General features: G+C 39.8%; 1 protein-coding gene across 1 annotated transcript in view; it reads right to left on the bottom strand.

Annotated features, from left to right (window-relative positions):
• Positions 1 to 3,334: 3,334 nt before the first annotated feature.
• The window catches only part of Snx31 (sorting nexin 31), a 65,990-nt gene continuing 53,715 nt past the window's right edge, over positions 3,335 to 15,609 (bottom strand). The window contains exons 13-14 of the mRNA XM_026384796.2: positions 6,184 to 6,240; positions 3,335 to 3,427 (exon numbers count right to left, since the gene is read on the bottom strand). Coding sequence (XP_026240581.2) covers positions 3,335 to 3,427; positions 6,184 to 6,240 — 150 coding nt within the window. The remainder of the gene's footprint in view (positions 3,428 to 6,183; positions 6,241 to 15,609) is intronic.

The raw sequence follows: 15,609 nt of genomic DNA, 5'->3' as shown, positions 1-15,609 counted from the left end.
GAGAGTGGGAACTTGGGCGCATGCCCTTGGGTACTGTAGCCCCTCCCTGGCCCCTTTCTGTGTTCTAGGTGTTGTGGGGTGAGCAGCTTTCCTTTGCTGTGCCCTCTGCATGATGTTCTGTTTCCCCTTTGAAACCGTGAGCAGAAATAAACCTTGCCTCTTCTACCGTTGTCCACAAAGGGAGGTGTGCAAGCTCTAAGCACACCACAGGCTGATCCACTCCCCTGGCCCTGGAGAAGAAGCCAGCTCTGCAGACAAGGGCTGTGCCTACTTCCCCCTACTGGAGCCAACTGGCTCTGACAAAAGGACTGCCCACGATTTAATCAGCTCTCCCCTTTTATCTCATTATAATTATTTTTTGAAATTTGCAAACTCAAGTGTTGTTTGCCTGTGGACAAATTGCTTATGCTAATTATTTTGGAATATTAATACCTGTAAACACATGCATGTTTTAGTTTTAGTTTCTAGAAGTAACGTTGGTGAATGAGGTGTATCAGGAGAAAATGTGGCTGTCAGGCAACCATTTTTGCAGGTAGAGTTGCCCCTTGGTATCTGTAGGGGATTCATTCCAAGATTCCCTGTGGCTACTAAAATCCATGAATTCTCAGGTCCTTTATATAAAATGGCACAGTATGTGCTAGGAGCAGTGGTGCACACCTGTAATCCCCAGTGGCTTAGGAGGCTGAGGCAGGAGGATCACGAGTTCAAAGCCAGCCTCAGCAATTTAGCAAGACCCTAAGCAACTCAGTGAGAGTCTGTCTCTAAATAAAATACAAAAAGGGGGGGGGGGCTGGGGATGTGGCTTAGTGGTTAAGTGCCTCTGAGTTCAATCCCTGTTAAAAAAAAAATTGGCACAGTATGTGTATATAATCTATAATATACTCCATATACTTTAAATCTCTTTAGATTACTTACAATTCCTAATAAAATGTAAATGCTATGTACTTATTGTCATTATATTGTTTAGGAAATAATAACAAGAAAAAAAATCTGTACCTATTTAGCACAGACACAATCATCATAGGCTTAACTGCATTTTTGACCCACAAGGACACATCTCCTTTAGTTTCTATCACCTCTAAACAATGCCATCAGATTATGAATCCATCCTTGGATGAGCCACCCACCCTTAAGAGTTATACAAGGCTGTTGACAGTGGCCTACCTTATAAGGCTGTGTGCAGACTGATGTCAGTACGGGGGTGGCTGTGCTGGTGGGAGGGGCCCTCTGTGAAGGGAGGTCGTCATCTCCAGGACTGACAGGGGTCCCACTCATCAACTCTCCCAGGGCCTGCAGCAGGAAGACCACTCTGGCAGTTGGAGTTGACTTTTTGCCCAATGATCAAGTATTTCAATCCAGAAGCAATTCAAACTCCCCAACTCCTTCTAGATTAAAAATAGGCCCAAGGAATACCCAGACAGGTTAATTGCCCCTTCTCCTCTCACAAAGCTACCAAGGGATGTGTATATGTCATTTTACAAATTAGGTTGTGAATCTTATTTCTACTATCCCTATTCCTGTAATTTTCCTGGTATGTAGCATGGAATGAAACTCATCACTTGTATTCTCAGATATTTGATGATAACCTAACTGTTTTGAGAGAAAAAAAATACCAAACAAATATTCTGGTTTTGCCTTCCTCAAATCCTCAAAACTGTTTCATTTATATTGGCAGGACACTGTCTCAGTACGTGCGTGTATACTGATCCCTCTTATTCTGAGCTTTACCGGCTGACTACTCCATTAGCCTGCAAATTTGCCAGCACAGAGCAGCTTCTCTTATTGCTTCCTAAACACCGTTCTTATTCTCCCACCTGTATCTACATTTGCCTTTCTCTAATGTGCCCCTTCCTGCGCCCCCTGCATCTCTACTCTTTCATCGCAATCTCTCTTCCCCTTGGTGCTTTACTGATAGCCCTGCAACTTCCTTTGACACACAGGCCACACTATACTTTTGACACTGACTACAAGGATCTGGGATTATTCTTCTCACACGTGGAGTTGAAACACAAGTAATGGACACAATGAAATGATACTTTTCCACCTACAAAGACAGCAACTCCAATTACTTTAATCTATTACATGTATCTTCCTTTTTGATTGTTTGTGTGGTGCTGGGTGGAGATTGAACCCAGGGCCTCATACCTGCTAGGCAAGCGCTTTACCACACTTTCTGACACTCCCAGACCCTCTTTGCATCTTCTTACAAATTCTCCTTACATTTGACAGTCCCTTACACTGCATAAGTGTTTTCTACTAAAAAGAGAAAGACTTTGGCTATTCTTAAGTAAGCAAACTAGTAAATCAGCTTCCGGTATGGCTATTGGTATTGATTTATAAACAATCTGATGTTTTAGTAGACTATATTTCAAAAAGACCATCCACAGAATTTTCATCAGTAAATTCTATATTCAACAGAATATATTTCATATTTATTATGTCATTTTACTACCAAGTTAGAAAATAACATTAGAATATCTCACTTTTTTCCTAATTACATTGTATAGATTCCTCTGTTCCTCTTCTTTATTGGGGTCCTAATTCTATACATAATTACATTAATTATCAAGAGACAACTGAATAAGAAAACTGTATAAGAAAACGTCTTATGATAAAACACACATATTTTTAAAGCTAAGAGACATAGAAGGTATTTGATGTCAAATGCAGGGCCTTATATCTTTCTAAAATAAAAACATTCAGAACAGGTTGATGCTTATTGAACTGAATTCAATATTCTAAGGACAGAATGCAATTATAGCAGTGAAGAAACATAGGAGCAGGTAGCCTATTATTTTGAGGTCATCTGTACTGTTAGGTCCATACGTAAGAGAGAAATCCGCATTTTACCCGACCCCTGTACTAGCTCTGTGGTTAGATCAGAGAAGTCTGGATTTCTTTTCCAGTGATTCCATTTCTTAGAGCCATGTTTTCCTCTGCTGATTAGTCACATGTTTAGAACATGACCCTGAACACAATTTAGAACAAGCCTTTCAGGCATGTAATGTCAGAACATCAGCAGATTTCATGAAAGCAGGTACATGTCCATATTAGAAAAAAAATATAGAATGAATTTCATATTAGTTGACTCAAATCTGCCATTTGTTGTTGATGAGCCATTAAAACAAACTGTAGCTTTAGTTCCTATATCTCTTTATCTTGAGATCTACACGAAGTACTGCAGTAGTCTTGATGAATGGTCTATCTGAATGTTGGAAAAAGTGGAAAGAAGTCAAGAAATGATGGTAGGAAGCCCGTGTTCAACTCCCAAGTTCCTTCGCTGTCTTGAGAGCATTAAAAAAAAAAAAAAAGTTTTAAAAGGTGAGACTTCTCTTCAAAGATCTTCTTCTTTTATGGTCCCAAAAACACAGTCACCTTCTGCTCTCTTAATCTTTCTTTTTCTTGGTAGAAAACTAGAATAGTCCTTCTGTTGTAAAGTAAGCAGAGAGATCAGGTTCATAAATAAGAGGAAATAATTTTCACAATAACAATAACAAAAAATTCAAGGATTTACCTGTTTAAGCAGTAGTTTTTAAAAAAGGTTTTAACCTGCCGAAGCTTAATTTGGGGTTGATGCCCATCTGGTAGGGCCAAGGACAGCGCCCCCTGCAGGGCTTCAGAGGAAGCCATATCCTAAGTGGCTTTTTGAGCCCTGTCACTTCAGGAAAAGTTTAGCTCTGCCTGTCTTGTCCCTCTCTCCAATCTTAAAGTCATGTGACTTTCCATTTTTAACATTAATCTCATATCTTCAGACCATAAAAACAAATTCTAAAATATCATTATGCTTATTTTCAAGCATTTTAAGAGGTCATGGTTACCACAAACCTTCAGTGAGCATGTAATTTCCTTTCAGTACTTAAGAAAGCTCAGAGACAGGGCCTTCGGGGACACCTCACCAGGCAGATGGGTTAAAACTATTTTCTATGAGAAATATGTCTTGATAAAGAAGCCCTTTGACAGAGTGGTTGAAGGGAGAGATTTAATTTGTTAAAAAAATAAAGACCACTTGGATTCAGACTCTGGCTCTGGCTGTGTGATCTTTGGCCAGCTACTTAACTTTTCTGTGTGTCAGACCCGAAACCAAGGATAATAACAGGACCTGAGTTGTTAGGAGGATTAAATGAGTTTCATAGTGGCCCTCGGAATCCATGGGCTCCACATTCACAGGTTTAACCAACCATTGATCGAAATTATTTTTTAAATTTGCATCTGTACGGACCATGTAGACTTTTTCTTGTTATTCCCTAGAGAATTCAATATTATAAGTATTTCAATAATAAAGTTTTACATAGCACTTGTACTGTATCAGATATTACAAGTAATCTAGAGATGGTTTAAAATACATAGGAAGATGTATACAGATTACATGCAAATACTACGCCATTTTATTTATATAAAAGGCCTGAGCATCCAAAGATTTCAGCATCCCCCTTAGATACTGAGGAACAACTATACACAGAGATTCTAACTGTGCCTGGCTCCAAATGAAGCCTTGCTCAATAAATTGGGATTCAATATATTTGGACATCAGGCCCCTTGCTGACAAGCTGGCCCTGCTCAGAACTTGAGCACATTGGCCTGTTGTAAAATTGCTGCTCATCTGGAAAGACAACTGAATTAGCATCACTGTCAGTCATGGCTGTGCTGTGTGTCCTGTGGTCTGTAGCTCCCCTTCTCCGGCCCTCATCAGACTCATCTGGAGGCTTGGTAAACAGATTGCTGGGCCCCTCCCCTGGAGTTTCTGATCCAGTAAGTTTGGAGCCCAAGAATTTGAGTTCAAATGATGCCCACACTGCTGGCCCAGGGAGTATGCTTCGTGAACCACAATTCTAGCATAATAGTTCCAATCCTGGTTGTATATCAGAACCACTTGGAGAACTTTTAAAAATTCCATTGCCCAGGTTCTTCAGACCAATGAAATCAGAATCGCCAAGGTGGGGTCCAGCCATCCTTAGTTTCTAGAGCTCCCCAGGTGATTCCAATGTGGAGCCCAGGTTGAGAACCCCTGTTCTACGCTGCCAGTATGCTGCTGCAACAGTGGAATCAAAATGATGAGGATATTCCCCTCTATGGTTTGCAGGAAATGGAGCTGAAGCTTGGTGCAGTGTTGGTGCTTGTGGGTGCACTGGGGTGCTTGTTATCAATGCTGATTTCCAAGGTCCCCACCGCAGATCTATTGCATCAATATTTAGGGGTGAGGACCAGGAGTCTGACTTTTAAGATGCACTTCAGGAGTCCCTGATGCACATTTAGGTTTCTGGTTTCTCTTAAGACACATAGCTTATAGATGGTAGAGTTTCTGTCTCGGATCTAACCAGAAACCCTATCGTGAAAGAGAAAGCTTTGGTTATGCCATTTTGTTTTCTGAGCTCACTCAAGAAAAGGACCTTATGTACTCACATATTTACAAATATATTCTTATATATGAGGGACCATTATATATATAACAGACCCTGAGACAGATGCTAGATGGATGATTCATCCCATTCAAACACTACTTAGAGGTCACCTTTATTTCATTGACTTACACTACAATTTGGACATAGCAATAATTAGCAAGTAGTTAAGGGCACAATTCTGGGATCAGACTGCTGGCTTCATTCCCCACTGATTACTGTTCAACCTTGGGTATGTCATTTAACTCTCTGAACCTTAGTTTCCTCTGTGGGTTTACAGAGATCTTTGGAGAGGACAAATGTGTTAATTCACAAAGAAGAGCTCAGAATAGTGCCTGGCAATAACAAATCCTTAATGATGTTGTTTATGATGATTCTATTATTGTTATCTACACAGAACTAAATACTCAAAGAAGTATCTTATAAGCTTCAAAGTTGTTTCAAACAGGGTACATTGCTAAAAAAAAAATCTATGAAACGAAAACATACTGAATGCACTAAAATACATAAACTCAAAAGAGAACTTTCCAAAAAATGCATGGGATGCAGAAGAAAATCACTAAGGAATTTTGTGTTCCTCTTGGAAACTTTTCATGTGAAAATTTCCTTAGCCCCGCTGGATGTTACAACAAAAATAACTGTACTTTTGTGACAGCCCTCCGATCTACACAGAGCTTCTGAGCAATTCTGGCTTATTCTTGGAAATAGAATTACTTTGGGTAAAGAGGAAAAAAGAGCAGATTTATCAAAATTATAATGTTTCAATTACATCCTTTTACTCACAGACCTGGCTTTGTTGAACATGGTATTTTTGACTTTTGCCTTGATCCAGGACTTCAATCTGCTAAATAGATTAGTAAAATGTCAGTCAGCACAGCCCAGAGAAAGCAAGCACACAAATCATCTATTTAACTAGCACATTTCCCTTCCACCATAATCCTCTTAATGGTCCCCAAGGCTGTCAGTCCCTAGGCACACATGCTTGTCATCTACGAACCCCCCTTCATCTGCCAGGGTCTAAATGTCACAGACACACCAGTCCCCAAAAGTGCAGGGAGGCTCTGTGTTTAACACTGGCGGTTGGCTGCCTATGGATTTTGCGATTTGACACAGCGTTTAAAAGGACCTCACACGAAATGAAACGCGCTTCTAAATCCTGAGATAATCCACGGAGCTCCAATCCATATGCTGAATCAAAGCCAAGTGAGGCTTCGCTTAATCAAAAGGCACCATTAATCAAATGAAGAATCACACTGAAGTTCAAAGACACTTCACTAGATATCCTGTCCATGAGGTAAACTTAATCTACCAGTCAGGATCCAGGAGGAAACAGATGGTACACCCCTGGGGGAACCATGAGAATTTTAAAAGGAACTATTTAGCATTTAATGGAGGTTGTGGGCGGGTTTAAAGCGAGTCAGCCCAGGGATGCTGGACCCCCTGGGGGCTGCAGGGAGGGTGGAGGGGGCGGGGATCCTTACCACCTCCTAGCTTGCAGGGGCAGTGGGGGTGGGGGAAGAGCTACTACTGGAACCACCCTAGCCTAGCTGCAGACTTCAGTAGAGGGATGTGAAGCCAGAGGGACTCACCAGGGGCAGGACTGGAGAAATAAGTCGTCCAACCCCACTTTTTCCACTACTCTCCAGCCTCCTACTGGGATTCCCACTGGGTGGTTCCGTGGAAGGCAAGGTCAAAGTCCTCACTGATCAGTCTCAGGGCACAGCGCAGTGGGGGGAGAGTGAACCTTAGGGGCAGACAGTGTCTGGCACATCTAGAGAATGTGACCTAACCAGGGCTGGAGGACAGCGTTCTTAGACTTTTCTTCATGGAAAAGAAAAGGATCATTAAACCAGTCTGCATCACGTGCACGGCTCCTGCCAGGCACAGGGCACGCTGCTCGACAATGGTGGATGTCTCTGCACTAACTGCTTTTCTGTTCCAACACACACACTCCTTGAAGCTGGGTCTTGGTTTCCAGCCAGCACGTGGTAAACGCGGTCATTCATAGATGATAGGATGAAGGGGTGAAGGAGGAAATTCTTTACTGCTGCTTATCACTCACAAGACTAGGGAATGGGACATTCCAGAATAACTGAGGTAAACATCATTAAAAACATGATCTTTTCACTATGGTTAATTTTGCTATAATATAAGTTGCTTTCAGGGGATATACACAGGATTTCCTTTAGGTTAGCAGAATAGAAATGTTCGTGTATTTGAAGCCCATACCTCAATAATTTTAACCAGTTGTTAAGTTTGGTAAATGAGAAATTAATATTCTGATGTCATATGTGTTTGCTATTTTATTTTTTTATTATTTTGTAATATGTTAGAGTTTATAGTCTTGTGCTGTGAATACAGAACCTGGGGGGGAGGGGAATTCTCATAATTTTTTTTCTCCCCTATTCTCCTTCCTTGAGACACACCAGAAGCACCACCTGTTGCTGGGCACAGTGGCACACATCTATGGACACCCACTTGGGAGGCTGAGGTGGGAAGATCACTTGAGCCTGGGAGTCTGAAGCTAGCCTAGGCAACATAGCAATACCCCATTTTCCAAAAAGCACCAGTTGCCTTTTGAATAATCTTGCTTTGCCCCCAAAACAGAGGTGGGATTGTTAGAAAGAGTGAGAGAGAGAGAAATACATATGATGATGGCAATTGGGGGTGGATGAGAGGTATGGATGAGGCAACAGGAATTAAAAAGCCACCTTGTTCTTGGCCACTTTTGAGAAAATCAGTTTAAGGTGAGACCCACTATCAAGAACACTGAAGGAAGAAAACACAAAAAACTAGGTATAGATTAATCAAAATACAATTTTTATGTATTTTCAATTCAGAAAGTTATTCACCAGCCTATTCCTGATAGGACTTCCATGTATTCAGATTATGGTTCCATGCACAAAATAATAACCATATGCTTTCAGGAATCTTTAGTAACACATCTATTGTATAAAATACATCTACTTTCCTTTCTCAGTGTCTTTTAGAATCCTTTAGGTGGCAGAGGTTGTCGGTGGTCTACTCCATTATCCATTCTGCTCTCTACCCAGTTTTGTTTGGAAAGACAACACATCCTGCTAAAAAGACTACATTTGCCTGACTCCCTTGGGGGCAGGTGCCATGATGTGACTAACTCTTGGCCAACAAGCTACAGGTAGAAATTCTGTGTGAGACTCTCGAGACTCCTCCTTAAGGAAAAGAAGAAAGTCATTCTTCTTTCCTCCTTACACTTGCTGCCTAGAATGTGGGTGGAAAGACTGGCGCTCTAGCAGCCACATTGTGCGTGAGGTCTTTGGTGGCACTGTAGAACCACCATCTCAGCCCTAGACTGCCTACCTCTAGGCTTATTTTAGGTGAGAGAGAAACACACTTCTATTTTGCCTAAGGCACTTGCTTTGCCTTGTTTTGTTTTCTGTTATATGCAGCTAAACCTAATCCTAACTTTATTTTCAAATAAAACAATCCTTTAAAATTCTGCTCAAGTTAAAAGCAGTAGATATTAACAAAACTGATTTAGGCTTTTCTGTAGGCACATCACTTTTTTTCCTTCTCATGGTTAAAATTGCCTTTAAGAATTTAAGGTGGGGGTCAGGCCCAGCAACCAGCCAAGTGACAGAGCAGCTACACGCGCCTGCGGGGAACGCGGACCGGACCCACTAGGACAGGTCCAGCGGCCGGCTGAGGGGCAGGCCCGTCCCCTCCCCCAGTGTCTGCAAGGTTGGCGGGACTGTGAACACAGGCAGATCGGGCCCAGCGGCCTGCTGAGGGACCGAACCGGCCCCTCCCTCAGTGCCTGCAAGCTAGGGGAACCTGCGACCCATCGGGAGGTTAGGCCCAGCAACCTACGGAGTGACACAGGTGCCCCTGGCGCCTGCTGGGTAGGCAGACCTTTGACCGACCAGCAGAGCAGACCTAGGGCCTGCCAGCATGGTAGACGGATCACACTAATTGGAGGAGGATCACAGACACTACCTGCCCTGCAAGGGTGATTTTTCAACTATACAAGAGCAATATAAATAAATAGAGGGAAAATATCAAAGACACAACAATTTCACCAAGCAGAAAGAAACGCCAGCAGTATGAAAAGACAAGGAAAGAAAGGACCACAGGCAATGCAGGTCAACTCAACTTTAGAAGAGGTAATAGCTGCAACAGATGGAATGTCAGATAGAGAGCTCAGGACATACATGCTTCAGATGATCTGGAGTCTCAAGGAAGACATGAGACAGCAAAATCAGACAATGAAAGATCACATTGACAAACAAATCCAGGAAGTAAAAGATCAATTTCACAGGGAGATAGAGGTAATAAAAAACAAACAAATAGAAATCCTAGAAATGCAGGAAACAATAAACCAACTTAAAAACTCAATTGAGAATACTACCAGCAGAGTGGATCACTTAGAAGACAGAACATCAGACAATGAAGACAGAGTATTTCAACTTGAAAAGAACATAGACAGCTCAGCAAGTCTACTAAGAAACCATGAGCAGAACATTCAAGAACTATGGGATAATATCAAAAGACCAAACTTAAGAGTCATTGGGATACAGGAAGGCACAGAGCTCCAAACCAAAGGATTAAGTAATCTATTCAGTGAAATAATACAAGAAAACTTCCCAGACTTGAAGAATGAGACAGAATCCCAAATCCTAGAAGCCTACAGGACGCCGAATGTGCAAAATCATAAGAGATCCACACCTAGACACATTATAATGAAGATGTCCAACATACAGAATAAGGAGAGAATTTTAAAAGCTACAAGAGAAAGGAAGCAGATTACATTTAGGGGTAAACCAATCAGGATAACAGCTGATCTCTCAACACAGACTCTAAAAGCTAGAAGATCCTGGAATAACATATTTCAAACGCTAAAAGAAAATGGGTTCCAACCAAGAAACGTGTATCCCGCGAAATTAAGCTTCAGGATGGAAGATGAAATTAAAACATTCCACGACAAACAAAAGTTAAAAGAATTTGCAGCTAGAAAACCATCTCTTCAAAAAATCCTTGGCAAAACACTACAGGAAGAAGAAATGGAAAATAACATTGAAAACCAACAATGGGAGGTAGGACAGTAAAGGGGGGAAAATAATCAAAGAGGAAAACAAATCAGGTTTAATAGCATTAATAAACAAACTATGGCTGGAAGAACAAACCATATCTCAATAATAACCCTAAATGTTAATGGCTTAAACTCACCAATTAAGAGACACAGGCTAGTTGAATGGATCACAAAACAAGACCCAACAATATGCTGCCTGCAGGAGACGCATTTGATAGGAAAAGATATACATAGACTGAAGGTGAAAGGTTGGGAAAAATCATATCACTCATATGGACTGCGGAAACAAGCAGGAGTGTCCATACTCATATCAAATAAAATAGATTTCAAGCCAAAGTTAATCAAAAGGGATAAAGAGGGACACTACATACTGCTCAAGGGAACCATACACCAACAAGACATAACAATCATAAATATATATGCCCCAAACAACGGGGCTGCTATGTTCATCAAGCAAACTCTTCTCAAGTTCAAGAGTCTAATAGACCACCATACAATAATCATGGGAGACTTTAACACACCTCTCTCACCACTGGACAGATCTTCCAAACAAAAGTTGAATAAGGAAACTATAGAACTCAATAATACAATTAACAACCTAGACTTAATTGACATATATAGAATATACCACCCAACATCAAGCAGCTACACTTTTTTCTCAGTAGCACATGGATCCTTCTCAAAAATAGATCATATATTATGTCACAGGGAAACTCTTAGTCAATATAAAGGAGTAGAGATAATACCATGCATCTTATCTGATCACAATGGAATGAAACTGAAAATCAACGATAAAAGAAGGAAGGAAAAATCATGCATCACTTGGAGAATGAACAATAGGTTACTGAATGATCAATGGGTTTTAGAAGACATCAAGGAGGAAATTAAAAAATTCTTAGAGATAAATGAAAACACAGACACAACATATCGGAATCTATGGGACACATTGAAAGCAGTTCTAAGAGGAAAATTCATTGCTTGGAGTGCATTCCTTAAAAAAAGAAAAAACCAACAAATAAATGATCTCATACTTCATCTCAAAATCCTAGAAAAAGAAGAGCAAAACAACAGCAAAAGAAGTAGAAGGCAAGAAATAATTAAAATCAGAGCTGAAATTAATGAAATAGAAACAATTGAAAAAATTGACAAAACTAAAAGTTGGTTCTTTGAAAAAATAAATAAAATTGACAGACCCTTAGCCATGCTAACGAAGAGAAGAAGAGAGAGAACTCAAATTACCAGCATACGGGATGAAAGAGGCAATATCACAAAGACACTTCAGAAATACAGAAGATAATCAGAAATTATTTTGAATCCTTATACTCCAATAAAATAGAAGATAGTGAAGGTATCGATAAATTTCTTAAGTCATATAATCTGCCCAGATTGAGTCAGGAGGATATAGACAACCTAAACAGACCAATATCAATTGAGGAAATAGAAGAAACCATCAAAAGATTACCATCTAAGAAAAGCCCAGGACCGGACGGGTATACAGCAGAGTTTTACAAAACCTTTAAAGAGGAACTAATACCAATACTTTTCAAGCTATTTCAGGAAATAGAAAAAGAGGGAGAACTACCAAATTCATTCTACGAGGCTAACATCACCCTGATTCCTAAACCAGACAAAGACACTTCAAAGAAAGAAAACTACAGACCAATATCTCTAATGAACCTAGATGCAAAAATCCTCAATAAAATTCTGGCGAATCGGATACAAAAACATATCAAAAAAATTGTGCACCATGATCAAGTAGGATTCATCCCTGGTATGCAAGGTTGGTTCAATATACGGAAATCAATAAATGTTATTCACCACATCAATAGACTTAAAAATAAGAACCATATGATCATCTCGATAGATGCGGAAAAAGCATTCGACAAAGTACAGCATCCCTTTATGTTCAAAACTCTTAAAAAACTAGGGATAACAGGAACATACCTCAACATTGTAAAAGCAATTTATGCTAAGCCTCAGGCTAGCATCATTCTGAATGGAGAAAAATTGAAGGCATTCCCTCTAAGATCTGGAACAAGACAGGGATGCCCTCTCTCACCACTTCTGTTCAACATAGTTCTCGAAACACTGGCCAGAGCAATTAGACGAAAGAAATTAAAGGCATAAAAATAGGAAAAGAAGAACTTAAATTATCACTATTTGCAGATGACATGATTCTATACTTAGCAGACCCAAAAGGGTCTACAAAGAAACTATTAGAGATAATAAATGAATTCAGCAAAGTGGCAGGTTATAAAATCAACACGCATAAATCAAAGGCATTCCTGTATATCAGCGACAAATCCTCTGAAATGGAAACGAGGACAACCACGCCGTTCACAATATCCTCAAAAAGAATAAAATACTTGGGAATCAACCTAACAAAAGAGGTGAAAGACTTATACAATGAAAACTACAGAACCCTAAAAAGAGAAATTGAAGAAGACCTTAGAAGATGGAAAAACATACCCTGTTCATGGATAGGCAGAACTAACATCATCAAAATGGCGATATTACCAAAAGTTCTCTATAGGTTTAATGCAATGCCAATCAAAATCCCAACGGCATTTCTTGTAGAAATAGAGAAAGCAATCATGAAATTCATATGGAAGAATAAAAGACCCAGAATAGCAAAAACGATACTAAGCAGGAAGTGTGAATCAGGTGGTATAGCGATTCCAGATCTCAAACTATACTACAGAGCAATAGTAACAAAAACAGCATGGTACTGGTACCAAAACAGGCGGGTGGACCAATGGTACAGAATAGAGGACACAGAAACCAACCCACAAAACTACAACTTTCTTATATTTGATAAAGGGGCTAAAAGCATGCAATGGAGGAAGGATAGCATCTTCAACAAATGGTGCTGGGAAAACTGGAAATCCATATGCAACAAAATGCATCTGAATCCCTTTCTCTCACCAAGCACAAAAGTTAACTCAAAATGGATCAAGGAGCTTGATATCAAATCAGAGACATGGCATCTGATAGAAGAAAAAGTTGGCTACTACCTACATGCTGTGGGGTCGGGCTCCAAATTCCTCAATAGGACACCCATAGCACAAGAGTTAACATCTAGAATCAACAAATGGGACTTACTCAAACTAAAAAGTTTTTTCTCAGCAAAAGAAACAATAAGAGAGGTAAATAGGGAGCCTACATCATGGGAACAAATCTTTACTCCTCACACTTCAGATAGAGCCCTAATATCCAGAATATATAAAGAACTCAGAAAATTAGACAATAAGATAACAAATAACCCAATCAACAAATGGGCCAAGGACTTGAATAGACACTTCTCAGAGGAGGACATACAATCTATCAATAAGTACATGAAAAAATGCTCACCATCTCTAGCAGTCAGAGAAATGCAAGTCAAAACCACCCTAAGATACCATCTCACTCCAGTAAGATTGGCAGCCATTATGAAGTCGAACAACAATAAGTGCTGGCGAGGTTGTGGGGAAAAGGGTACACTTATACATTGTTGGTGGGACTGCAAATTGGTGCAGTCAATTTGGAAAGCAGTATGGAGATTTCTTGGAAAGCTGGGAATGGAACCACCATTTGACCCAGCCATTCCCCTTCTCGGTCTATTCCCTAAAGACCTAAAAAGAGCATGCTACAGGGACACTGCTACATCGATGTTCATAGCAGCACAATTCACAATAGCAAGACTGTGGAATCAACCTAGATGCCCTTCAATAGACGAATGGATAAAAAAAATGTGGCATTTATACACAATGGAGTATTACTCTGCAGTAAAAAATGACAAAATCATAGAATTTGGTGGGAAATGGATGGCATTAGAGCAGATTATGCTAAGCGAAGCTAGCCAAGCCCTAAAAAACAAATGCCAAATGTCTTCTTTGATATAAGGAGAGTAACTAAGAACAGACTAGGGAAGAAGAGCACGAGAAGAAGACCAACATTAAACAAGGATGAGAGGTGGGAGGGAAAGGGAGAGAGAAGGGAAATTGCATGGAAATGGAAGGAGACCCTCAGGGTTATACAAAATTACATACAAGAGGAAGTGAGGGGAAAGGGAAAAACAGTACAAGGGGGAGGAATGAATTACAGTAGTGGGGGTAGAGAGAGAAGAGGGGAGGGGAGGGGAGGGGAGGGGGGATAGTAGAGGATAGGAAAGGCAGCAGAATACAACAGACATGAGTTTATCAATATGTAAAGCAATGAAGTGTAACTGATGTGATTCTGCAAGCTGTATACGGGGTAAAATGGGAGTTCATAACCCGCTTGAATCAAAATGTGAAATATGATATATCAAGAACTATGTAATGTTTTGAACAACCAACATTAAAAAAATAAATAAATAAAAAGAAAAAAAAATAAAGTTCTCAGCAAAAAAAAAAAAAAAGAAAAAAGAAGAAGTAGGCCCCCAAAATAGATGAAAACATGTAAATTCTGTTTCTTTTTTATATATGTATCCAGGAAATTCTGTAGGGAAAAATTATTTATTGTTTAAATCAAATGATCTAATTATGAATCCTAGAGAACCATGGTAGTATAACTTTGGAAATTACTACTTTATCTTCACTCTTCAGTGCTCTTATCTGGAAAATTAAAAAATACATATTGTATAAAAAAAAAAGAATTTAAGGTGATGTTTGTTGTGGTTGTGTGTTTACATCATTCTTTATTGAATTTATTTGATTTGAATTTTTAAAATCTCTTCATGAACAGGTCAAGTCTTACCTTTGAAGGCATTGCCTAGTGCTAACCTGCCTAATTAAATTAGCACTAAATTTCTTTTTCTCATTCCATGTTAATAGGAAAAACCAGTACTTTTTAATTTAATCAGCTTCTAGGGACCCTCTGCTTTATTTATGGGGTTTATTTAGTCACAATTTTCTCAATTTTTCCCTCTTCCCCCAGATTCTTCAAGATTATCAAAATCTGGACTCAGGACCCACCTTGCCAAGTGGGGATGTCTGTCCTGGTGCACACAGACCTTCTATAGATGACATGTGCATGTATCAGTTCAGACTGTGTTTGCCTAGAATGTCACAGTCTTGCACTTATACAGTGTTATGGTTTAGATATGAGGGGTTCCCCAAAGCACGTGTGTGAGACAATGCAAGGAAGCTTAGAGGTGAAATGATCGGGTTAGGTGAGTCTTAACCT

The sequence above is a fragment of the Urocitellus parryii genome, chromosome 7, assembly GCF_045843805.1.
Source record: "Urocitellus parryii isolate mUroPar1 chromosome 7, mUroPar1.hap1, whole genome shotgun sequence".
NCBI lineage: Eukaryota > Metazoa > Chordata > Mammalia > Rodentia > Sciuridae > Urocitellus > Urocitellus parryii.
Note: the sequence above shows the minus strand (reverse complement) of the source record. Positions and strands in the feature narration are given on the sequence as shown.